We start from the raw sequence: 27,214 nt of genomic DNA, 5'->3' as shown, positions 1-27,214 counted from the left end.
CTTTTCTAACGTGTTATGGGTTTTTCCCCTTACAGTTTCAAAGCAGTTATTCTAATAAAATCAGTTTATTAGATATCAGTTATATCAGTTATTTAGTGTCATTTCTCTTTAATCCACCCCTAAATATCTGTCAACAATGAACATGCTTGCCCTGCCTCAGGGGTGGGTCCCAATAATCACTTTCTGTGAAGTACAGTGTAGATGTAGAGTAATATGGCTCTTAGTTTAGAAGCCTTACTTAAGTTCCTACTCTTAGATAGGTGTAACTTCAGGCAGTAGGGATTTGGATACAGAGAACTGGAATGTGCTTTACTCAAGGCATTAACATATCTTACAGTATTAGTTAACAATTCTTTTCTTGATTCTCATTTGAAACCCAGAAATGCCTGAAGTATTTTGCTGGTTTTCTACTGTACTGAGTCGTTTGTTGGATACTTACTCATGACACACTCTAAAATGTTAGATCAAAGTAATTATTGTTGTCTTGCAAGTTATCATGAGTAATTTAAAATAAAGGTCCAAATATTTCAACTTTATTAATAAAAATAGGCTCTGGAATAAAAGTTGTTCCATATATCTGTGCCTGGATTAATGATATTGCCCTTATATATTTTCAAATAAAGTTTTGCAAGACTTGATTTAGTACTGCATCATGTCCTTATTAGAAAGCTTTACTCTACAATGTAAATAGAGCTCACATAGAATGAATTAAAAATTGACTGGTGTTGCTCAAAAAGTAGCTGTCTTTGTGGAATGACCATTGAAATGTTTGGGTTTTTCTAAAGATTGGAAGAGTGCAGTTGTTCTACATCTACATCAACACTGGCTTCGTGATTTTGGAGTGGACTGTCTAGTTGGCTTTGTAACTTGGGCTTATTTAAAGAACAAATGCTTTAATATTGCAAAATATGAAGTTAGAACTCTAGCAGTGGGGATATGTGCATCTGCACAGAGGAGAAAAACATGCTGGGAACAGATCTATCTCTGGGAGGTCTAGGTCTGCACTCGTGTGTGGTATTAAAGCAGCCCTGCCCTCCTGCCCTGCATTCAGAGGATGTCCTGGAGGGAGCTACAGGTCTGTGTCTGCTTAGATTTTCCTGTTATGAAAACAGAGCATATAGGGGGTAGAGAGTGGGAAGAAAGGCATTTAAAACAATCAGGCACAGTCAACATGAGCTCACAAAGGGAAAGTCATGTTCAACTAATTTGATATCTTTCTATGATAAGGTCACCTATAAGGTGGGTGAAGGGAAGGCATTTTTTCTGGGCTTTAGTAGCACTTTTGATACTGTCCCTCACAGCATCCTCCTGGGCAAGTTGTCCAGCTGTGGGATGAGGAGGTTCACGGTGCACTGGGTGAAGAACTGGCTCAAATGGGGCTACATCTGACTATGCTGATCATATACCAGCAGTCTTCCTTTGGGCTCGATTATAGGGTCAATTCTGTTCAATGTAGTAACAATCTGCATGTAGGAGGTGAATGCACTGTTAGAAAATTTGCTAATGATCCAAACTGGAAGGTGCCATGGACTCTCTTGAGGCACAAGAGGCCTTGCAGAGCTATCTAGATAGATTGAAGCATTGGACGATCATTAACAGGATGGAATTTAACAAATCCAAATGCTGGATTCTGCACCTGCCACTGAGTAACACCAGGCACAGGTATAAAGTGGGAGAGGAGTGGCTGGACACCTGCAGAGAGGGATGTGGGGGCCCGGTTGGTGCTGAACTCAGTGTGGGTCAGCAGAGTGTGCCCCGGCAGCCCAGGGGGAAAACACATCCCGGGATCCTTTGAACACAGCACAACCACTCGGCCCAGAGAGGGGATGATCCCGCTGTGCTCAGCCTTGTGCGGCCTCATCGTGTGCAATGCTGGGCCCTGCACGTGGAGCAGGATGTGAAGGTCTCACAGAGGCCAACAAATCTGATGGGAGCATCTGAGGACTTTGGGTTTGTCCAGTTTGGAGAAAAGGAGACTTTTTTGAACCTCCTTCCTATTTAAAGACCAAACGTATTGCAATCCCAGCTCTTGGCCGTGCCTTTGGAGCAGGTGAAAGGAGAACATGCTGTGAGCATTAATAGGGATGTACTCAGCTACCTCACTGAGCTCCCCTCTGTTCAGCCAGACCACACAACTGAACAGACAGGGAGACCAGAAAGTCTGTCACACAGACAGCATTTGAAATGGTCTGAGAAAAGAAGTGTGGGAAGGGGTTAAAATGACAGCAGGAGACATGCAAGCATTTTCAGGACTTTTACTGAACGCTAATTGCAAACACTTGCTTTTGTTTTTTACAATTGAGTGTTCACAAAACTGCTAGACTCATAATTAGATTATAATGACTTTGGTCTAGGGTTCATTGTTACTTTGCCTATAAAAGAACCTTGCACCATTTGGAGGCCTGAAGAAATAAAGAATTTATCTTGTGACTAATCAAGAATAGACCCAGCTAACTCCTCTGCTTTTCACTGTTCTCTCTCTTAATCCAAAATTAATTTCACCATGATGTGATGAAAAACTACTTATGGAGAAGCTAACTGTTGGTTAATTTCCATAATGAAATGCTAAAAGTAAGGATATATGCCAATTATTTAGACACTTCTTAAGTCTAAAGAAGTTCTTGAATTTGAGGCTTGAAAACTGTAACAGAAGCAGAAGCAATTCTCAGAGCAATAACGATCAAAAAATTTTAAAGAGTTTATCCTAGAAGGTGACTAGAATATGTGATATAAGTATAAAACATTAAAATGTTGTTCAGAAGCTAGAATAGAATTGTTGCAGATAACACTAATCAGGCAGTATTTGAACTTAAGTTGGAAATTTGGAAAATAAAAACTGGCAAACTTCAAGCAGTACGATGACTGTGGAATGTTCTGACAGAATACACACATCAAGTCAAAGGCTTAGTAGGGTTTAGACAGAGGCTGCACATATAATTGAAGTTCCCAAAAATGCCCAATACTAACATTTAAGGCTCATGGTTCTGCACCTCAAATGCTATATTTTGGGACCTTTCCTACAAGAAAGACATTGAGGGTCTGGAGTGTGTCCATACAAGGGCAATGAAGCTGGGGAAGGGTCTAAAGCACAAGTCTGATGAGTGGGGTTGTTTAACCTAGAGAAAAGGAAGATCAGGGGAGACCTTATCACTCTCCACAACTACCTGAAAGGAAGTTGTAGCCAGGTGGAGGTCAGCCTCTTCTATCAGGTAACAAGCAATAGGACAAGAGAAAGTGGATTCAAGTTGATCTAAGAGATTGGATATTAGGAAAAATTGCTTCACTGAAAGGGTCATCATCACAGGCTGCTGAGGAAAGTGGTGGAGTCACCATTCCTGGGGGTATTTGAAAGATGTGTAGTTGTGGCACCTGGGGACATGGTTTAGTGGCGGACTTGTCAGTGATGAGTTAAGGGTTGGACTTGATGATCTTAGAGGTCTTTTTCACGTAAAAGTTTTTACGTGATCCCATTGCAGTGGGGGTAAAATGGCACACTTCAGAGCAATAATGATCAAAAAATTTTAAAGAGTTTATCCTAGAAGATGACTAGAATATGTGATATAAGTATAAAACATTAAAACTTCAGAAGTTATGACACACACTGGGTGTCATAATTATGGAAAATCACTGAGCATCTGCCTGTTCTGGGACTTCTTACATCTTTTTCTGTGAAACATCTGATAGTGGCTGTGTGGAGAACCTAGATTTGACTGTACATATGATTCTGATGAACTTCTATCAAATGCCTACCTTTTTTCCTTTAACTGTTATGATTACAGACAGTTTCACACCAGGCCTGCAAAATAAAATGGCCTGAAATTGCTCCCATGTGAAGAATTTGGGGCTGTTGTCATTTAAGAGAGCAGCAGGAGGCACGGGCGAGGCTTTGAACTCGCAGGACATCTGGAAGGAGGGGACCGCAACACCTATTTCTGCTGACGCTGCACTTGGTTCACGTCAGCACGGGAACAATCACAGCGCTCGGCTGCCTTGCTTGATATTTCATCTCCTTTTGGAAAACAAAGAGCCCAGTAAAATCAATACCAGGCACAGCACCCGTTGGGAGCCTCCTCACGCCCTGCTCCGCGGCTGAACCCCGGCGCTCTCAGCAGCTCCCGGGAAACGCCGCTCGCGCCGCTCCCCATCCCGCCCTCTCTCCCTCCCCACGTCCATGTGCCTGGCTTTACATGTCCCCTCCCAGGGCCCGCCCCGTGGGCGAGGATCCGGCCCCGAGCCCGAGCTGTCACCGCTCTCCGACCGCAGCACCCTCAGTCTCTGCCGGCCGCCGCCGCCGCTCCTTCCATCCCTCCTTCCCTCCCGGGAAGCGCTTGCCCGGAATGCGCGTCCGGGGCCTCGCTGACTAGTTTGAAGGGTGGCTGGCCTGGGGAACAGCTGATGAGGGCAAATACAGATTTCTAGACCCAACTACGGATTATATACAGATATATATATAAAATATGCATGATTACATGTATCCGTAAAAGGATATTTATGCTGACCTCGCAATGAGAAATGAGCCCATTCCTGCTTGCAAAGGCAAGCGACATTCCTGTGCTAGCTGTGACTTCTCAGTCAGACCTGGGCAGAGTGAGAAGGCTAAGCCTGACCCACCCGAAAGAATAGACTGGCCCGGTGGTCCCCGGGCTCTGCACCAAGCTGCTCACTTGAAAGAAGAGACCGTCCCTAGGCCCTGCCGTGGCTCCTGTAGCAGCCCATTGGATCCCCAGGAGGAATGCTGTACAGGTAGGTTTTGTCAGCTAACGTCTTTTGCATGTCTTTTGTTTCCCTCCAGAGGTTTCTGGGGAATAATGGGATAAACGCAAAGATTGTGCCTGGTTGGTAACAGTGTTGTGAATAACGAAAACAAGAGCTTGGCTGTCTGTGCTTTCTTTATTGCAAGTTTCTAGTGGTAATCTGTCAGAAATCTCCAATTTGTATTTTAATTGAGGAAAGGACACTACTAGATAGTGTGTGTGGCCTTTCCATGCTTCTGACAGTGTTGACTCCCCTGCCATTTAAGCTTTCTGCAGCTTTCCAAAATACTGGGCCTGGCAATGGGTGAGAACAGCACTTGCATTCCCGGCCATACCTGAGGGCAGTGCTTGTTTTCCTGGCCATTCCTGCCCTGACCTGCCATGCACAGCAAGAGCAAAACTGTCCTGTTCTAGTTCCTCAGACAGATGTCTGACTATAGAGGTAGGCAGCAAAATCTTTTGTCATTGAGGTAGTGAGGAAGGCCATGAATTGAGAATGATTTACCCGAAATTTTAATAGTATCAGTTTTTAAAAGAATGCATAAAGAAACAGACGCTAATATTAAGGATTTTTTGCAGATGATGCCATCAACCATTTTTTACCACACAGGTTGATGAACAAACCCAAATTAGCAAGAGGAAGTGTGCACTTTCAAAGTCTAAACCTGGTGCTGCGGCTGACATAGTTTAGAGCGCTTGGGCTAATTTATCAGTTGATTAGCCTTTCAGTTTGTGCTTAATGTTGAGCACACAGTCCAATTTACTAACTGAAATTTAAGGATGTGTGAGTGTTGTTCAGTCATGGCCTTATTACCTGTATAGATCAATTTCTGCACAAAACCCCTGAGTGTTATTTCTGTGCTACTTCGTAGGGATTTACAAAATTTAATGTTGGTACAATGCCCTGAAATTGGTAACACTTTATATGCCTATGAATTTAATTGCCCTTGCATTGAGTATTTTACAGGCTTTTATGATAGATTAAAAATGCTGAGCGCTTGGATGTCAGCAGTTTCAGTGTTTCTAAAACAATTTTTGGTTACATGCTTTGGCACAGCTGGTCTAGTGACACAGTTACTTCTGGCATTGCCTCACTGCTAGAATTTCTCCGTAGGGGTGAGACTCCCAAAAATATTTTCTTCGCTCTAATGTTTTGAAATAAAGCCAACTGGATTTCATTTCTCTCAGAAATTACATTAAAGTATTGCTGAAATAGGGTGAATTTTATTGTTTTTTTAATGCCTATTTATGTTTTGCCCATATAAAGATGAACACTGTGCTCTACAGAGATGAGTGGGTGTGACATATGCTGTATTTATAAACACTTTTTCAAGCTGTCATCTGAGTTTTCATGGCTGAAGAGAACTATGTTAATTTTAAATCTCATATGGTATGTTATAAACCACAGTGGGAGCTAGGAATATTAGATGGATTGTTTGAATAAAAGAACCCTTTCCACCCTGATCCATATTTATGTTTAGAATCTGTAACATTGAGAAGAGTGACTTAAGAGAGGATGAATATGTCCTAAAAAGTTAAGAGTCTGACTATGCACAACTGTGCCTGTATGAAGAATCCTTGCTCTCATAACTGGTGTCACTGATGACAGGGAAATTATTTATGTGGGTTATGAACTATTTCTACAACAAAGAATGTGCAAGATTGGAGTCCTAACAATGCAGTAAAGTTGTCCCAGGAAAAATTCTTTCAGAAATTTTATTTTGCAATAGTCAGTTGGATGAACTTTCTTCTTTCTGAGTGGTGGAAACAGAAACTGACTTCTTTGATGATGTACCCTCTGTTGATCCAAACAGGGATGTGCAAAGTTATTTATCAGTTCCCCAAACTGTATTTTGAGGATGATGTCTGAACCCAAGATAAGCAACGTTCACTTCATATTTAACAGTGAGTGAACAGCACGCAGTGCTGTATTCAGCAGTCCCTTTGTGGGCCACTGCAGTACAGTCACTTCTGTAGCAAGGCCAAATATCTCTGGTATATGTTTAAGTTCTCTAGAAATAAAATTCTCAGCAATGTTCTTCTTAAAATAGTAAAAGACTTTGTCCAAAATTTCGTCCCAATATGTTTGAAGTACTTTATTTTAACAGTACTGAGACTACTTTTTCGCATAAAACATTTCAACATGGTTTTGGACCGATTAGGTAGAACAATTTCTATTGAATATTTTTGGAAAATCGGGATTCATGAGAAATTGTTCCAAATTTATTACTTCACTGACGCTCAGAAGGGTATTATAAACGAAAAAAATTCCATTAGCATACCAGTCTGGAATTATGAGTAAGATACTGAACCTGGATGTTACTCTATAGCAACATGCAATCTCTGGTACCTTTGTGTATGGAAAATTCTTCTGATCAGCATTGGAGATTTGACCAGATTAGAATTTCATTTGATTTATGACCCTGTTTTATTTTCCCATTTTGTTTTTAGTGTTTACAGATTAAATAAAGCCCATTATGTACATGGAATGGATAAATATAATAGATAGATGCAAAGGACCTAATCAATCTTATGATGTCTTAGTAAAAAAAAAAAAAAAAAAAGTAAATTTGCTTGGAAAATCCTGCAGTCTTGGCATTAAAACTGATCTTAATTTTCAAGAGAGTTGTCTTAGAAAGTACTGAATATACTCCATAAGCAAAAACTAAAAGCGTGAAGGGTAATAAACAAGAATCTGAAAGAAGCTTTATAGGTCCATATTTAGGGTCTTAAATTAGTGACCTGGTTTTTTAAAGGTGCTGAGCAGCCAGCTGCGCATGTGAGTTCCACCGGAGCGCTCAACTGTCCAGTGCTTCCAGAAACACACCTGTTCCTCGGGATCAGCAATGTGAAATTTTATAAACCTTTTTCTATACTTCTTTAACTTTTTTTAAGTTGGATCCATAAAGTACTGTTCTAGGACACCCCAATTTTGCCTCATGTAATCTTCCTTACCTAAGTTTTGGCGGAGGAAAGCCTGGCTTAAGTAGTGAGGTCACTGAGGGACCTGAGATGTTGGCTGGCAGCATTGTGGCACTTTTGTTTGGCTGTGAACTGACTCTTACTTTATGTTACCAATTCCAGTGAGTATTTTCAAAAGAGAAACCATGGTTTTATTGCAGGTTTGGGAAATCCTCAGCCAGAAGGTTTTTGCTATTTTTTACCTCTTTTCAAACGAAAATGGTCCATCTTTGGAAATACCAACAGATATCTTTTTGTATGAAAAGCCAGAAACAGTATTTAAACATGAGTCTGAGCTTAGAGGGCAAAGTATTTTGTTAGTTTATCCTATTGCTTATTTTCACTATATGTATTTCTCTCCTCCTTGTCATTGCAGTTTTATTGCCCAAAATATAGGTGTAGTTTTCTATATTTTTGCAGCATATTGAACAAAAATTAGTTGTATAAGTACACAGTTTAACTCTGATACTCTTGAGGCCAAGTGTTAATGGACAGATGATTGTCTAGAATAGAAAAAATAATTTCTTTTTTTGAGTGGAACTATATAAATTTCTGGATCCATGTCTCCCCCTTAAATGCTAGTCGATCGTTGCTTTTTCTTCATGTATATTGCCACAAAATACCACAAATTTTGTCTGAGTGTTTTTTCAAGTAATAGTTTTAAACAACATATATTCATAAGTGACAGAGTCAGAGCTTTCTTTCCTCGTGGTTTTTATTTAGTATTTTAGTAATACAAAACTATCTCTGGGGCTGTAGAAACTAAAGTCATAGTAAATCTACTTGTCTTCCCAACATCTTCCCAAATTACATGATCCCATTGACCTAATTTATATGTGAAACCAGGAAAGTGGCAATGTTATGTGCAAGAATTTGTTATTATTGATTAACTTTTCTTGGTTTGAGTTCTGTGACTTGGGTACCAGCAGTCTAAGCTATAACATCAAAACACAGTAGTGTTTCTGCTTTTAATTTTGCGAATTATCACAGTAATGTGCAAATGTATTGAAATTCATGCTATAGCATATCAGAGCACAGAAACTTGTTAATACTACGTCAGAGTCATCATTTGATAGGATAAAATTATAATCTGATTATAAATTTTCGTGTCGTAGTTTTTGCGTGTTGTGTAATGCTTACTAGGATGTTGTGAAGGAAAGCTGAATGCAGGTAAAGGTTTTGTAGGTCAGTGCCATTATTTAAAGATTTTACAATTTTCCAGTATCATATTCCATTTGAGAAAAATGATTTTTCATCAAGAGGGGTGGATTTTTTGTTTTGATTTGTTTTGTTATTTACTGTTGTGGTATGTTGATGCTGGCTGGATGCCAGATCCTTGCCAAAGCCACTCTGTCACTCCCCTTCTCAGCTGGACAGGGGGAAGAACATAACAGAAGGTTTGTGGGTCAAGATAGGAGAGATCACTCAGCATTTACTGTCACGGGTGAAACAGACTAGTCTTTAGGAAATTAATTTAGTTTATTACCAATCAAATCAGAGTAGGGTAATGAGAAATAAACCCAAATCTTAAAAAACCCCAAACATTCCCACCCACTCTTCCCTTCTTCACAGCACTAATTTCACTCCTGATTTCTCTATCTGCTCTCACTGAGTGGAGCAGGGGGATGGGGAATGGGGGTTTTGGTCAGTTCATCACATGTCGTCTCTGCCTCTCCTTCTTCATCATAGGGAGGGCTTCTCACCCTCTTCCGCTGTTCCAGCGTGGGGCCCTGCCCAAAGAAGACAATCTTCCACGAACTTCTCCAACAGGAGTCCCTCCAACAGGTTGTGGTACTTCATGAACTGCTCCAGTGTGTGTGTCCCTCCCACAGGGTGCAGCCCTTAGGAACAGGCTGTTCCAGTGTGACTCCCCCCCATGGGCTCCTGTCAGCAAACCTTCTCCAGTAGGCTCCTCTCTCCATGGGACCATGTGTTCTGGCAGGAGACTGCTCAAGCATGGGCTTCCCATGTGGTCACAACCTCCTCTGGGCATACACCTGCTCCTGTGTGGGGTCCTCCATGGGCTGCAGGTGGATCTCTGCTCACCCGTGAACCCCCATGGGCTGCAGGGGCACAGCTGCCTCACCATGCTCTGCACCGTGGCCTGCAGGGGAACCTCTGCTCCAGTGCCTGGAGCACCTCCTCACCTTCCTCCTTCTGACCTTGTGTCTGCAGAGCTGCTCCTCTCGTGCATTCTCGCTCCTCTCTCCCAGCTGCATTTGCTCTTGTGTAGTAATTTTTCCCCCTTCTTAAATTCATTATTCCAGAGGCGCTGTCACTGTTGGTTGGTGGGCTTGGCCTTGGCCAGCAGCAGGTCCATCTTTAGATATAAAAATGTGAAAGTATGTGGTATGAATATGAATTAAAATATTTTCAGACTTCTGTCAAGTTTGGTAAGATGCAACTGATTTTTAAAATTTTTTTCCTTTAACCTGAAAATGTAAAAACATAAAAATTAATGGTTTCAAAGTCAGAAATTAAAAACCTTTATTGAGATCACAATTGCCATCTTACTTTTTTAAAGATTTGAGGGGTTTTTTGCATTTCTTTGGGAGGAACAGAATTCTCACCACTTTTCACATATGTTTTCAGGCATAGGACTGTCTGAAAATTAAACAGATATGGCCTTATATTCTCTCCACTGTGTCCTTAGCCCTCAAAAATTAAGGATCATTTGTCTGTGTTTAGGGCAAGATGGAACAATAATAATAACTCTAAAAATTTTAAACCCATCAGTGTCCTACCTATTTTAATGTATATATTTTGTGATGTCTCAAGAGCTTTAGAAAAAGCAATAGCAGTGGAAAGTGAAGAGTGGAATGTCACAGCTAAAACAGAGAGACCCTTACATCTCATGGACAATGCTGGCTTTTGGGATACAAGCAAAGCTGGTAAAAGCAATTTTACATTATTTCTTGTATGTCATTCTGGCAGTGCTTCTTAGGCAGCAGCCAACAACTTTTCCCAAAATGACTCTTTCAGATGGAACTTTATAAATGCAGGCTCCGTCCTGTGACCTGGGTGACTTCCATGTCACCAGTAGCTCAGGTTGGAGCACACTTGACAGTGCTTCTGTGCAGGACAGGAGGCTTGAGCCAGGAGGCCATCCAGGTGAGATTTTAAGCAGAGGGATTGGACACTTCTAATGCATCTTCCAGGCAAGGGCCTGTTTTGAACTTTGAATACAAGAAACGTTAGGCCAAGACCTTTCTAATTCAACAGCTTCAGGGGACCTGTAGCAAGGGAAAGAGAGCCCAGTCTGTGGTGATTATTCATGGGCAGACAGACAGGTTCTGTGCCTGGACTGTTGTCTGAGGCTGGTGGATTATTCCAGTCCTTGCAGCCAGAGGCAGCTCATTTGGCATGTTCTTCTGGTAACTTTTCCATCAGGCTCCAAGTGCCGAGCTGCTGAGGACCAGAGCGGCCCAGTCCTAACCTGGCACTAGCCAGCCTGTGTCTGTCTGTGTCTTGGTGATGATGAGGGGGGTGGCTCCAGCCCACCCCATCCCTGTTCCTCTGCATCTGCTTGTACTCAGCCTTGGCTGCTGCTGCCTATTCACTGGGGCAGAGTCTGGCACTGTCTGGCTGGGTGCCCCCAGTGCTGCCAAGAGCAGAGGGTGCAGAAGGACTTTTCTTCCTCCTGGCATAGCCATCCACCTTGGCAGCATCAGACTTAGTGCAGAAAATGAAGGGGAGAAGTGCAGATGTGCTCACCAGTGTTAAAATTATCATGTGGACACAATTCTGGTAACTCCTTGATGCCCTCGTGTTACATCCACAAGAAATTCTACCTCTCTTTTTCTGTGGGGGTCAGCTGCAAATATTTCATGCTTGAATATCTAAGAAGTTGAAAATGTAATTGGAAATTTATGCTTCGTAGGCATACATGGTTAACACAAGTGTATGTTTAAAACCCTGTTATGAATAGCCTGATTGAAGAGTGAAGGTCTTACTGATGAGTAAAATCAGTAGAGTACTCTTCTTGTGGAGTACTCTTCAGGAATTATGAAAAGGTTTTCTTGATTTGTGTAGAAGCAATATAGAACTGTAACAACTATAAATAACCGTGGCAACCCCAGCATCCTCTGACTAAATCTACAGGCAACCTTTTGGCTCAAGAGCAGTTGATGGGATATATCCTTTATATTTACTTCAATATTAAAATATGTCTATTTATCTTATGAGATGCCATTATTTGGTAGCTTCACATGATTTTGTTGGTAATCAACCAGTTATAATTTTCTCTTCAGGAACTTCTGGGTTTTAAATTACTATTGGAATTTTGTTGTTTAAAATGTAATAAACTTTCCTAATTCCTTCAAACTCCCTACAGCCTTTTAGCTCCATCAAAAGTTCACTCTGTGATAGAAAGTCAATTCCTTTTTCACAGTAATTCACTCTTTGCTAACTCTGTTATTTGGAGTAGAAAATGTACCTTTAAAAATATTGCAAGCTTTTGAGCTTTGAGAAGTAAAGTGGAGAATATGAAGGTTTCTATAGTCAAGCTTTAATTTTTGTATTTTTCCTTAATTCAATAAGAATACCAGAGTTGCTTGTTTGTTTGCTTGTTTCTTTTTTAAGGGGATAGGAAAAAGCCTATTTTCTTTTAAAAAAATCATATTTCAGTGAAATACTGTTGTTTACGTATGCCACTCCCCTCTAGTGAATAAAAGTGGAATTGCTCCATCTCATGCCATGCCGTGGATCCCAGATACAACTGGATTATGGAATTTTTCTTCAACTTTCAGTGACAGAGAGTTGTTGGTTTTTTTTCAGAGCAATAATGTGAACTTTTTTCTGCTTTTTCTTTAAGGACCAACTAGACCTTCATTGCAAAGCCTGTCAAGTTTGCTAAAATCTGTCTTTTACACACACATAATGAACTTTAACAACAGTAAAACTGTATTAGTTATTACTCCTGTGTCTGTATATATTTGGGTTAGAGTAATAGTTTCATGCTTCTTGCCCCTGTTTACATAAATGAAGCATTTATTTTAGCAATGTTTACTTTTTTCTTGATTATTGAAAATATTTTTATGTAGTAATATTAACTCCTCCATAATAGGTTGACATTTGCTTTATTAAACTCTTAAGTAATTGATACCCATGCTAGAGTGGTTTCATCACAGATGGGTGTGCAAGCCAAGATAAAAATATATTTTCACTTGGACATTTTTTTGATGAAGAGGTAACAGAGGAAGCCAGTGTTATAAATACGTGGTGCACATGATAAATATTCTGTCGAATGTCACTTAAAAAGGCAACGAGTGTGGGATTTCTCTGGCCAGAAACCAGTCAAATAGTTCAGTAGTCACATAAGTCTGTCCTTATCAGCCATGGAGAGAAATGCACACGCTGAGGTTCCAGTAAAACATCTGAAGTACACAGCTAAAACATGCTCATACTGAGAAGCTGATTGTTCCTATTGACTGCACATTACAGATACCTCAGGCTAGCATGAGATAAATCCTGAATGTGGTAGTCTAAAAAATCTATTTGTGTCTGCTTCTTTGCTCATTAATTATTCAATTTTTTGAATAATAAATGTGCCACTAATCAGTGGTGCTGGTGAAAACCCCTTCTTCTTTTAAGCTGACAATCAAATTTAGTCCATTAGGGTTGCACAGGCTGTGGAGATCACAAGCTTAGCAAAGTAAGTAGCCTGAAGAAGTTGTATAAGATGTAGAAGTAGTGAACCCTGAATCAACACAAAATCGGATGTGAGGCAAATGTGTGCTGAAAAATGTTTCATAGGAAAAAAGAACATGGGTCCAAAATTTTTTTCAGTCATGACTAAGAAATGCAGAGGTATGCTGAGAGTATAATTTGCGTTACAAAGCTTCCTATGTTTATATATCATACTCACACATTAAAACTAACACCGAGCATTCACCTCCCTGAAGCCTAAAGAGTGGGATGTGTGAATATAGCTGAGAGGTCAAGTGTAACACATTTCCTTGTTTTCTTTCCTTTAGAGATATTTTACATGTCACGTCTTTGCACTTTTCTGACACCCAAAGATGCAGTTCAGTCTTGTTCTTAAAAGATGGCAGATGTTGTTTGTAAAGGCTACAAGCACATTTTTTTTCTTTTTCATTAAAAAAATTGTTAAAATATATGAGGTCAAATCCCATGGCGTCTGGTTAGGCAAAACTCACACTCAGATTTGAGGACTATAGCTTTTTTAAAAAAATTGATGTACTGTGCTGTACATCACTGCAGCTCTATATTTTCTTCCTTTGTCTCAAAAGGATAAACTCCTGTTTGTTATTGCACAGCATTTTCAAAACTATGGTTGAGAAGTACTATTACAGAACTATTATTAAAAATGATCTCTTTTTTTCCAGAGAAATCAGTGCTTGCCCAGCCAACATTTGTTTTTGAAAAGAAGAATCGTCTTTTGAAGGTGAAAAACTTTTTTTTTACTTTATTGATAAAAATTGCTGAGAAATGGGGTTTCTATAGACATTATCCTAGTAGTAGTAAAAGATTTTAGCCCAGGTGAAGACTTGTAATAAGTGTTCTCAAAACAGAACAGGGAAGAGTAGAAACAAGGCTGCTTTTAATGCATATATACTGAATTGGAATATTTTGTGTCTTGGTCAAGAAAATGACTGGTTTTTTTTCCTTGACCTTTCCATGCCTTTTTTTTTTTATCCCAGCGTCCTGCAGAAGACCCAGTTTGCAAAACTGAAAATGGTAATAACCTCTTCATACACTTTATGTATAATACACAATGGGTTATTCATAGGTCTGACTGTTGCCTGTGAAAACAGTGTTTGGACCCTTACTTTGTAGGAGAAAGGGCAAATCCCTATCAGTAGACTAAGACCTTGTGGGTTGTAAAGCAACTTACTATGTCCTAATATATATGTCCCTGTCTTACCTCAAGAATTCTTCCATTCTAACAAACTCCAGAAGCCCTGAAAATTGACCAAACATATTCATGAACTTCTCACTGCCTTTTCTATTTGTTTAAGCAGCATTATAACTTCTCATGTCTTCTGGGCTATGAACTGATTCTGAGGGCTTGCTTTGAGTTCCCTGAAATTAGTAGAAATAAAGAAGACTCCCTAGGGCTTTGTGGCAGGTGTTGACTGAGATTCCAAAGACCTCTTGCTCTTAAAAGCTGTTCTGTAAGTCAGTCCTAGAATTTATTGTGTTCAGGTTTTAATTCTATATCATAAGATTGTGCTGAAATCTCCTGCCAACCTGTCTCTGCATAACATTATATTTCCTTCTCTAGATTTCATTAGTTGTTCCAGAAAACGTGCAAGATCATCATCTTTTACTTTCCAAAAGTCTGGCGCTCAGCCTAACATTGGTATGACATTTAGCTCCTGTCATGTTCTAATTCCTGTACTTCCGTATTCTTATCTGGTGAAGAAGAGAATAAATTTTCCTGTCTAAGAAATGTTTTTGCACTATAGGCATGCTGAAAGTCATGAAAATTAAACACTGATAAACTCACTAGTAATTTCCAATAAATACCTTTTTAAGTAAAAATATATTCTTTTTCCATACTTATATAATATTACACGGAGTTGAAAAATCTATATATTTCATATAATTTTCTAGAGTTGCTCACACAGTCAAGGGAGGAGGAAAGCCTGAAAGGAGCGACATTTCCTGGCTTCTGGAAGAGATCAGCATTTTTTCCCTGGGCAATCCTTAAAAATGTAAAGCAGTTTCCAAAAGGGCTTCTCCTTCTGTCCAGCAAACAGCTGACTGGCAAGGCCCTTTAAGGACTATATGTTGCTTCCATGGGAAATGCAAACAAATCACTGAGTGCAGAAGGACTGATCTGTTTTTTACAATGTTTATGTAACATATGGATGGGACCAGAAAGGTACTTCTGAATTTAGGCATTAATATGTTCTAATTATTAATATAAATTAATAATTCATTAATACACATAGTGTACACTATATGTATTAATACATTATAGTGTACACTATTTTTTGTTTTATATAGTTCTGTGACACACCCAAATGTAGCTCAGAGGATTTAAGATAAGCTAAGCTTGGTTTACTCTGAAAATTATACCGAGATCATACAAAAAAAAAAAAAAAATCATATATATGGTAGAAATTGTAGGGTACTCCTACAATACCATGGGGTGCAGAAGGAAACTTGAGTATTTGACCTCTTGATTGCCCACACGGTTAAAGCGACAGCTCACTCCTTGGTTCTGTTTTGGATCTCTCCGGCTGGAGGTTTCCAGGACAGAATTCCAGTTACAGAGGGGATTAGCTGTGTGCCTGAGCCAGGCTGTGCCCTCAGCCTCAGAGACCTCTCTGAATAAGCAGTATAGACATTACCTAACAGTTTACTTCATAAAGCTTGTAGATAGCAGATAATAATTTACTCTACTGCCACTGAAGGCATGACATCAACCTGGCTAACCCTAAAATTGATCTTTCTGATCTTTCCTGTTCTCCAAACAGATGATAATTTCAGTCTCTTATTCTTTCAGATACAGCTCTCACTCAGAAAAGAGGGAGATCATCTTCCTTTACCATCCCTCCTACCTTCCCTCCCTCCCAGACAGGTAATTAAAAATACATATTTATGTAGAAAAGCAGGTATTAGCTACAATAAAGAGGTGTACAGAAATGTTTTTTCAGCAGGACAGAGCTGAAGTGCATTGGACTAGTCTGGTATTTAGACAGAAAAAAGGAATGTTTTAGGAGGAGGACTGGCACTTCAGTAGAAGACATGTTTTTTGCATCCTGCAGGGTTGGGGTGGAATCTTTGAATAATTTGCAAATAGGCAATTACAGACTGTGGTACAAATTATATTTGAAAAAAACTGGAATGTACTTACAGTAATTACATCAATAGTTTGCTTGCAATTTAATGGTGATGGAATATAGGAATATAGGAATATAATTTTCTATCCAGTCTTCCATCTAACCAGTGACCCAGGGAGTATTCTCCCACTTTGCACTAACAGGAACAATGAAGTGGTCTTGAATCCTAGTTTATGTCTCTTACCAGAGTCAGGTCTTTGACAGACAGTGGCATAAAGGATTTCTAAACAATTATAAAAGGACACAGCACTGCAAAAGCAACAAACCACACTGTTTCTGCAATGAAAAAGTAGTGATTGTATGTAATGTATCAGTTGTGCCATTTGAGGACAAGTGTGATGTCCTTAAGGGGAAGGGAGCACCCAAGATTCAGAGATGCTTGTGGTGGAAAAGAAAGACAGTTGGAAAAAGGTTACAAGTTTTATTAGTAAATAACATACTTGGCATGGAAATTGGTACAAGTTAGTCCCTGATCTCCTAGTATGAGCAGTGGATGAGTTTTGGATAAAGGGGTAGGGTGAAAGGAGAGATGAATTAGACAGTGAGAGAGAGAGATAAAGAAAGAGAGAAAAAGAGATCACTAGTCCTAGCTTCAGCTGATGGGGTGTCCAGGGCCCTGGTGTGCACACGCACCTGGGGTTCATGAGGGTACCTTTTTATAGAGAAGTTTTTCCCACCCTGTTATAAGTTTCTCACTTTCTATGCAAATCATTTACCATTAACAGTCTGTTCTTCAAGTCTTTCTGGAAATGGGTTGGAGGCTTTGGGTGTCTTGTGTGGCCTTTGCACTGACAGGAACAATGAAGTGGTCTTGAATCCTAGTTTATGTCTCTTACCAGAGTCAGGTCTTTGACAGACAGTGGCATAAAGGATTTCTAAACAATTATAAAAGGACACAGCACTGCAAAAGCAACAGTCCATCCCTACAGTCCATCCCCACTTGTCAGCCTCATTCCTGTGATTGCACTGTGCTGTGTTGTGCTTATCTCCAGGAGCCAGAACAAGGACTTTCGTCCCCCAGAAATGCTGCCCTACCTCCATATGGCCCCTTCTCCAGCCATATCCTGTACTTTCACACAGCATGTTATTACCAACAATCCTTGGCTGGCTCCACAGCTATCCACATGTCGGTGACAGACACAATAACCTGCTTATCTTCTAGGCTTTGACAACATAGTTATCATCACTTTTTTACTGGCGTTTGATATCTTTATTAAAACAGTGAAAGCATCAATAGTGCATTGCCATCATTATTACAGTAATTTTGAAGCTCTTTTTAGCAGAATAGATTTATGCCCATATGCTTGGGCCTCGTTTATTCATCTTAATAATGCCTAAAACTCAACTAGATGGCATTGCCATTTCAACTACTTATACAAAACAGCAGCACCCAGTCTCCAAAGCTGAAAAAAAATTTTGAGTTTAAAACATTCAATAATATCCAAAACACTTCTGCCTCTGATATAGCCAGGAAAGCTATGGTGCTTTCTGTGCCTGAGTCTACCCACTTGTAAAACTGAGACAGTAAACAGCTGTCTCGGAAATCTTCATGAGATGGATAGATTAGAGTATTGTTCAGATACCTCCAAAATAGGGAGGGGTTACAGAAACATGAATTAATTATTAAAATTTGTTATTATTAATTATTGAAGTTTAATTTCCTTTTCTGTAGTAAAGAAGAATAACATATTCATGACTGCAGCTCTTCTTCGAAGAAACCCTGACTTCATAAAAAGTACAAAAGAAGGTAACTGTCATTGTAAGAGTTTCTCATTGTAGTTCCACAAAGACATTCTTAACAGATCCAGAAGACATAAAAATATCAGCTATTTTCCATAATGAGTGATAGGCTAAGTGTCTTTATGCAGTTTATAGGTTATTCATTTGACAGTGCAAATGTCCTATGAACTCTGGTCTGAGTATCTGCTCTGACTACTTATTTCCTGAGTGGACTGAATGTAACTGAATAGAACTGAATATAACCTTGAATAGTGAAATTCCATGTTTCTGAGTACTTCTGCTCCCAGAGAAGGCAATTGAAAAACCCTATTGGCATCTGCAGAGGAGGGATTAAATCTGAAATGCCAGAAGACAGATCTAAAACAAAGCAGTAAATACAAGTATGAATATAAATATATATTTAAATATATAAATAGAAATATATTTTATAAAAACAAATATGTATGTTTATGTATATAACACATTACTTTTTTATCCTGATAGGGTAACAGGGGTTGGTTCCACTGCAGAGTCATGTATTTCAGAAAGCATTACAATTTTTCAGAATATGTAGCAAGTAAACAACAATAAATATTATTTTGAAATGTTTTGAAACTTTCAGTTAAAGAGGCAAGACATACAGGTATGGATTAGGTGTGAAGCAAAAGTTTCTGTTTAAATATTTTGTGTTTGTATTTTGCAAGGATCCTTGTCACCAAGTCAATTGCGGAATGTCATTAGACCTGCCATTTTACAACCCCCACAAGCCATGACCTGTCCTGAAAATCCTGTAGTATCTCTAGTGACTAAGAAAGAAGCATGTGTTCAGGTAAAAATAAAAATAATTTTCCTGGCTAATGTATGTTTGGAGCTCAAATTAAAAACACACACACCCCCCAAACAAACAAAAAACCCCCACCAAACAAAACAGTGCTGTTTTAAAACAATTAGTTATTTCACTTTATGATTTTCAAGAAAGTTCCCATATGAGTCTTAGTGGAATTGTTGGATTACTGACTTGATATGGTGTTCAGCTCATGCTGAATGTCTTTGATCCTCATATCACCATTGGCGAATCAGAGCTCAAATCAGTCCAGCAGTTTGATTATCTAGGTAGCCTCATCTCCTCAGACGGTAAGATTGACAGAGAGATAGACACCAAAGGCATACAGTGCTTTCGGAAAGCTTCATAAAAGAGTTTGGCGTAATAAACAGTTGAAGAAAAGCACAAAGGTCAGTGTTTACAGAGCCATAGTGCTGTCTACTCTTTTATATGGATCTGAATCATGGGTCATCTACCGCCACCACCTGCGACTCCTAGAACACTTCCATCAACGCTGTCTCCGCACAATCCTAAACATCCACTGGTCAGACTATGTGACCAATACATCTGTTCTAGAACAAGCAGCAGTCACAAGTATTGAGGCCATGTTGATGAGAACACAGCTGCGTTGGGCAGGGCACATCTCAAGGATGAAGGACCACCGCCTCCCTAAGATCTTGCTTTATGGTGAACTTGCCACTGGCTGCCGCAAGAGAGGAGCCCCGAAGAAAAGATACAAGGACTCCCTGAAACAACATCTCAGCCTTGGCCATATTGATCTTCATCACTGGTCTACTCTGGCCTCCAATTGGGAGGTCTGGAGACACACCATCTATAACACTGCTGATGCTTTTGAGAACGCATGCAGGATCACTCTCGAGGAGAAAAGACAACGCAGAAAGAATCGTGCCTTGCAGAATATACCACCTAAGGAGTCTTTCTGCTGTGCCTTTTGCAACCGGACACGCCTGTCTCGTATTGGCCTTTTTAGTCACCAGTGCGCTTGTAACGAATGTGGGTAGAGCCCTTCCCAAAGACATGATGAATGTCTTTGTAAAAACGTGTCTTCTCTGCAGGCTGTCCCACCTTTCTGATGTGAGGGTTCTGTGGGGTCTTCTGGATTTTGTTTGTTTAGAAAGTGAGATTTTAACATTTAATTCAGGGCACTGGAGGAAGCTCTGCCAACTACCACATATCTACCTGTAACTACCTGTATCTATAGCTGTCTGTCTATCTATATATCAGTGCCTGGATTCTAGAAAATCTGTTTAAGCAGAAAATACACAAGGTCTAATTACTCGATCTGGTTTTATTATTCCTAGCTATTTGAAGACAGCTCTTATTCCTCAGCTGAGAATTCAGCAAGTTCCAAAAGAGCAGCGAGGTCATCTACTACCAGAAATCTTTCTAGCTCTCAAACAGCACAGTAAGTTTTTATTTATTATAATTCTGCATAATTTTATCACTTGGCTGATGGCATGCCCTTTCATCCTACATGTCTAACATAGTACTAAACCAATGTTATCCACACCCACGCAGAGTTCAGTGGTGTTTGTGTGTGGTGCCAATCTTTGCTTGTGCTAACATGAGCTTCACATGCCATAAAAATGGACTCCAGACTGGAATTAATCTCTGTGGGACAGTTTGCTTCTCACTAGCAACCACCAAGCCAGAGACTGTTCGGTTTGCTATCTCTCTTTTGATTGCATATCTACTACACCTCATAAAAAAGTGTAAAGAAACTCAGGAAGTTTCAATCTTTTGAGAAACTACTAAAATATGTCAGCATATTGGACCCAAGAGGCACAGAGAAAAACATACAAGATTGATTTGGAAGACCAGGTGACTGCTTCAATTGACACTCTACTTCTGTTCACAGAATATGGTGCTTCTGGCACAAATAGCAAGCTGTGATGACTGTGATAGGCTGGCGTTTCTGTGAAGCACAGACTTTATAATTTCTGTGTGGGGAAGATGACTTCCTTGGACTGTGATGTTACCCCACCCTCTTGACACTGTATGGGAATGAAAAAGCTCATACTGTTGCAAAAGTGGGCTATTGCCTCCTTCTGAAGACTGGCTTGTGAGAATATTAGGTCTGTGGTTAGCCAGTTTAGTGTCAGCAGGTGATCTTGTGGGTATTAATACTGCTTGCTGATGGTTGATTAGGGTTATTTACATGGAAACTGTGAGCATCAGGAATCCCTCTGATATCAGTTGTGATGACAGAATGACTTTTTAAAATTCCTAGGGCCACAGATAACAGATTTGTGATGTTGCCTAATTGCCCTTCCCACCAAAAGAAGGGGGAAAATATGTTAATTGCAAAGGAGGCTGTGCCAGTCTTCTACAGGGCTGGATGGGCCACAGATAAAAGGTTGGGATGCACAATGCCAGGGTTCTGAGGAGAAAAGGGATTTTTAGATGCACAAACAACTTACATTCTTAATGCTTATCCACAAAAAGAACATCATTAGAGGGTGGATGCTCACTGTGATTTTGGAAGAGCCAGCCTGTCCCTTTTTATTATAATTAACGCTGTGATGATGCCCTGTGAGGACAACATGGAGCCACACAGTACACTGGATTTTTAGCAGATTCAGAATGATGGTAATGCACATATTGGAAAAGCTAAATCAGTTTGTATTGATACTTTTGATCTACTTACCTTCTGTCACCTGCACAGTACCTAGGTAAAGATAGGTGAGTAACTTTCTCTTCTGAAGTAGATAGAGAAATGCAATGCGGTGTTTCAGTGTTGACAAGTTAAAGGTGCTTTTCTTTTTTTTAAAAGAGAAATTGCTAATCTGTGGTGTTTGGGCCTCATTAATTCTGTATATTGCCATTGGGGTAAATGTCAGTTTATTTGACGGTTGAAAACCAATTTAATTACAACCAGTGCTTACTGCTCTTCTGAGATTGCAGGAGGGTGTAAGTGCCATTCTTCTGATATGTATTAAGTGACTGATGCTTTAAAATTCTTAAGTAAAATCTTTCTAGCAGAGCTGTTTTCTCATAAATAACAAACAATTTTATTAAACTCCACATACATGCTAAACAGTAGTGAACACTGCAAGCAGATCATTGCTAAGAAAATATCTTTTTAGGTTTGTTTTTGATTTTCAATCAAGGCATTACTACTGACATTTCTTTACAAAATTAAATGCAGAGACATATAACAGCAGGGATTGCTGCTGCCTGCAGACATCTCTCTCACTTTCTCTCCTCTTCCACTTGTTCTCTATATGATATGGTTCTGTGGAGAGATAGAAATGGCTTGTAAGCCCTCTGCAGTTGCTGCAGTTGTCCATGTCCCAGGAAACCACCACCAGTTTTATTTCCTGGGCTGGCTGTAGTAATGAACTGAAAAAGAGAAATTTGCAGTTGCTTGATTCTGATTAAAAGTTTGGAAATCTTGTGTCACAAGTGACAGAAATACAGTGCTGGGAAAACAGCCTTCTGGTCATGTATTCAGCTTTGCACAAGGATTTGCTTGGAAAATGAGAGGGTTCAAGGCTAGCACTGTACATTGTTCCTTGTTAGTGATCATGCCTTGAATTCAGTGACTTTATTTTGCATCTCCATGGTAATGTCATCCCTGGTACACTTTGTTCTTGCTATGCAGCAGCATAAGGGTATTGAGCTTTTAATAGCATTTTAAGGCTGGTCCTTCCAGTTAACTGTCTCAAAAAATAAAGATTCTGCACTGATTAATTTTTTCTTACATTTCTGAAAATAATCAAAATCCATTTCCCACATTATTTCTTTGAAACAAGCCTCTAGTTCCTGTTTTTTGGCTCCTTTGGTGTGCTGTCCTTAGGAAGTTGCTACCAGAGCAGCACAGAAGTAGCAGATGAAACTTCAGGATGGAAACTGATCAAAATTCACTGAATTTTAGATAGGGGTGTGTTTAAGGATAAGAAACTCATTAATTTAAGTACACTTCAGATTCCCTCTTCATGGCCCAAAATATGTATAGGACGCTTCAAGGACAAAAAGAGATGTATTTTCTGATTTCTCTCTTTAATTTTTGCTCTTAGTCTTAGCAACACACCAAGCATGAGAGTGTTAAGGAACATTTTTTTCATTAAGTGTAAAATGGAGATAGGTAATGTTTGGTAAGCCCTTTATACTTGAAGAGATTTCAAGCACACTGCAGTCGTGAACACAGAAACTATGTTTTAGAGGTAATTATCAAAGTTCTGTCAACAAAGCACAGCTTATTAACAGGAATATCCTCTGAATGACATATGTGCTGTTAAACCCTCCCAAGAATGATAAACAATGTGAAAGAGAAGTAAGTGGTGCTGAAGTATGCAGTTTGTGACACAATATCAGATTGTCTTCCTGCCAAGTCATCCTTCTGGAACAGAATGTGACAAAAAAAAAAAAAAAGAAAAAGCAAACCAGCATCAGAGACAACTTCTACATAAAGAAGTTTACAAGGACTTTTCTAGTGACTTTTACAAAAAATGGACCATGTTAATGTCAAAGTGAGTTTGTAATTAGCAGGTCAAACCACATCTCCATTTATATTAGAATATTCTTGAATTTAATCCCAAAACTACAGTTGTCCAATACCAAAGGATTGCACGTATTCCCTTCCCTTCCCTTCCCTTCCCTTCCCTTCCCTTCCCTTCCCTTCCCTTCCCTTCCCTTCCCTTCCCTTCCCTTCCCTTCCCTTCCCTTCCCTTCCCTTCCCTTCCCTTCCCTTCCCTTCCCTTCCCTTCCCTTCCCTTCCCTTCCTTTCCTTGCCCTGCCCTGCCCTGCCCTGCCCCGCCCTTCCCAAACCTTCCCAAACCTTCCCTTCCCTAACCTTCCCAAACCTTCCCAAACCTTCCCACAAAGGGAAAGCTGGAAACAAAAGTAACTCATTAAAGTTTCTGCGGTAAGACACTTCCCTGAGGAGGAAAAGGCATGTTGTTTTGCTTTTTGTTCTTTGCTTTTAAGGAACATCCTCAATAATCTTCATGAAATGCAGTGTGATACTTTCTGTTCCTTTTGTGAAGTGTTACACAGAGAATATTCTCAGATTCTCTTAACGAGAGAATTGCTTACATGGTCATTTTTTGTCTTTAATGTTAGGTGTGGGAAATCTTTAAAAAGCTTTAAATTATCCTAAATAACATTCTTCTGCTATTTTGTTCCCACAGAAGTCAGTTGCTTGAAGAAAGAAGTGTAAAAACCAGTGGCAGTTCTGACTTTGTGTTTGGGGAAAACATGGTCGAAAGAGTTTTGGTAAGATCTGTAAATGGCAGCATACTTTTTATCAAGGTTAATGTAATTAAGCGTATAAATTTTTCAGATATTGATTCTTTTTAGCTGCTCCTGTTCTTTTAAAGATGGACCAATATGCACTTCTATTTTGCTCGTTTTTTGACCTGAAAAGGATTTTTATAGATATTTAGGGTTTTAGATATTCCATGTAAAACACACACAACATGAAATAAGGAATGTGGTCCCTACCACTGTATAATTAATTTGCATCATAACTCTGAAGAGATAGGATACCTGAAGGGAACCTGCAAAAGAGATGGAGAGAGACTATTTACAAGGGCTTGTAGTGACAGGACAAGGGAGATGGTTTATATTAGATATTAGGAAAAAATTCTTTACTCTGAGGATGGTCAGGCCTTGGCACAGGTTGCTCAGAGAAGCTGTGGCTTCCCCATCCCTGGAAGTGTTCAAGGCAAAGTTGGATGGGGCTTTGAGCAACCTGTTCTAGTAAAAGGTGCCCCTGTCCATGGCAGTGGGTTGGAATGAAATGATCTTTAAGGTCCCTTCCAACCCAGGCCATTCTATGATCCTGTGATAAATAAGTAGGAGCGAAAAATTGGACACCCATCCTAGATAGTGTCATTGCTAAAGCATATTGGGCACACTTGTGGGACAGCTTAATGGATCAAGTCCTGAAGGGCACTAGCACTAAAAGGTGGTTCCCAAGCTGAGGACTGCGCCATTGAAAATGGAATTGAAATTCAGTTTCCAATAGAAGTAGAATGAAAACAGTATGCATATCTGCCAGTGCAAAATGTTGGCAACCATAGGTCTGGGTTATGACTTCTGAAAGGATAGGAATAGTAGGAATTGAACCACTGAGCATTGTCAGGAGACAGAAGCATTTATTTAGACATGCCTAAGAACCTTTATCTGCAAAACCTGAAAGTGATGGAAAAGTTAAGTTTGTCTGGGAGTTTTAAACTACTCTTTTGGGACTTCAGTGCTTGAACTGGAAATTAGGTGGTACTTCAACATTCTAGTTCTTCAGTGAATTTAAATCCTAGTCTAGGATCCATAGAGAAAGGCCATTCTTCTTGGTAGAAGAATGAGGTACTGATTTTATGATAATAAAATTACTTTCTCTAGAGACTGAAATTGTATCATGTCCATCAGTTTTTACTCTGATGATATTAAAATTGCAGTTTAGCATGCATTAAATGATTCAGTGTTCTATTTGGTATAAAGTAACTTACCCATTTTATTTAAGTAGGAATTCTTATTTCCACCATGTTTTTCCAGAGTCCTGGGAAGCACCCCAAGCTGTGTAATGAAGCTGATTTATACAAAGGAGAAATAACATCCATGTACATAGGATCTTCTTATGTTAGTCCACAAACAAGTAAGCATACTCAGCAAACAAGTACAATTAGTTTTATTCTCATGTTTCACTGTATTTTAGAGGATGTCAAATGAGCAGTGGTCAATAACGTTCATCTATTCTCCAGCTTGCAGTATGTGCCAAAATCTGTGTTCAGAAAGCATCTATATTTTATGTCGTGAACTGGCCTAACTTCAGAATGCATGATCTAAGTTACTCAGAAAATTATAGAGTTTTATAGATTATCATTATTTAGTACAGATTATTATTTATTTTTTGAAAAAAAATGCAGTGAATTTTAAGAATACCTTATGGACCACCTTTTTGAACTTCAGTTTTAAGCTGTCTCCTGCTTGTATTTTGCAACTGCTCACATAAATTACCTCATTATGTTGGATTCTAGTTGTAGGACTGAAAGTCCTGTACAGACAGATTTCAGGGGTTGTTTGTGACTCTGATGTGAGATTTTCTACTAGGGAAGCCATGTAAATCTAGGTTGTGAGGGAATCCCAAGGAGACCCTATCTTGAGCCCTCTTGCAAATTTTTGTACCCCTCTGTTTTAATGGTTGCATTGGATCCTCTGGTTTCATGTATTCTTACAAGTTAAAAAAAATCCTACGGAAAATGTATATAGATTATGCAAACAGACAAAATTTTTCAACAATGTTGTTCCTGTCAAATCTTGTCCTTCTGTGTTCCTGTCAAATATTTGTTGCATACATATTACTATTCTGAATATTGGGATGTGTCTTTCCTTCTGTATTAATCTGCAAAGCAATATAACAGATACAATATTTCCAATATTTTGGAAAATCATCTTCTCGTTATTTAGGCCTTGTTTCTGCCTGTTTCTCTATGGACAAACTTCTGCAATTGCATACAGCCCTGTTCAATTGAGAATGAGCCTGTTTTGTGAGGCATTTTGTATTCCAGCCTTTTTCTTTTTCTCGTCTGTTTATTGCTTTGGCCAAAAACTTATTAGTAACACTAAATAATGTCCGACAACACAGGTATTATGGAGGTCACAGGGCATCCTGTGTGCTAGTTTTGTTATCCTAAAATATTCCCTGTACAGAAAGGATTTCCTTTTTTTTTCCCCTACAGAAAGAGCTTTGTTAAGAAATGCAACACTAATTGAATCGGCAGCTGCTTTTATTTCCAAGCCAATGGAGAAAATCCTGTTAGATAAAGTTGAAGTTATAACTGGAGAAGAAGCAGAACACAATGTATTGCAGGTGTGTATTACATAAAGCCTTGATGGTGAGCAGTTTTGTTGTTCAAAAGAACATCTAGATCTATTACAGATTGAAACAATCTGAAAATAACTTCATCTTATATTTTAATTTTTCACCTTTTTTGAGGTATGCCTCAGGTTATCCATTTTCCTGTAGGCTGGTATTTTCATTTTCATATTATATTTCTTCATTTTATAGTCCCTTTCAGTAAGTGACTTCTTCAGAATTTCATTCTATAGTGGTATTTTACAAGCATCCACACAGTATACCATCAGTAACTAAAGCTTCAAAATTGGAAGTGATTTGAGTA

General features: G+C 39.3%; 1 protein-coding gene across 2 annotated transcripts in view; it reads left to right on the top strand.

Moving 5' to 3' along the window:
* Window positions 1-4,288: 4,288 nt before the first annotated feature.
* RANBP3L (RAN binding protein 3 like) overlaps window positions 4,289-27,214 on the top strand; it is a 33,449-nt gene continuing 10,523 nt past the window's right edge. Inside the window, exons 1-11 of one of the 2 annotated variants that reach the window (XM_032676570.1) lie at window positions 4,289-4,743; window positions 14,063-14,121; window positions 14,378-14,414; window positions 14,962-15,039; window positions 16,192-16,266; window positions 18,201-18,275; window positions 18,952-19,076; window positions 20,393-20,496; window positions 24,224-24,308; window positions 25,590-25,689; window positions 26,774-26,904. In XM_032676570.1, coding sequence (XP_032532461.1) covers window positions 4,506-4,743; window positions 14,063-14,121; window positions 14,378-14,414; window positions 14,962-15,039; window positions 16,192-16,266; window positions 18,201-18,275; window positions 18,952-19,076; window positions 20,393-20,496; window positions 24,224-24,308; window positions 25,590-25,689; window positions 26,774-26,904 — 1,107 coding nt within the window. In that variant the 5' untranslated portion in view covers window positions 4,289-4,505. The remainder of the gene's footprint in view (window positions 4,744-14,062; window positions 14,122-14,377; window positions 14,415-14,961; window positions 15,040-16,191; window positions 16,267-18,200; window positions 18,276-18,951; window positions 19,077-20,392; window positions 20,497-24,223; window positions 24,309-25,589; window positions 25,690-26,773; window positions 26,905-27,214) is intronic. The other variant, XM_032676571.1, reaches the window with a different exon arrangement.

Source organism: Chiroxiphia lanceolata, chromosome Z, assembly GCF_009829145.1.
Source record: "Chiroxiphia lanceolata isolate bChiLan1 chromosome Z, bChiLan1.pri, whole genome shotgun sequence".
NCBI classification, from domain to species: domain Eukaryota; kingdom Metazoa; phylum Chordata; class Aves; order Passeriformes; family Pipridae; genus Chiroxiphia; species Chiroxiphia lanceolata.
This window is presented reverse-complemented; position numbering and strand designations above follow the sequence as displayed.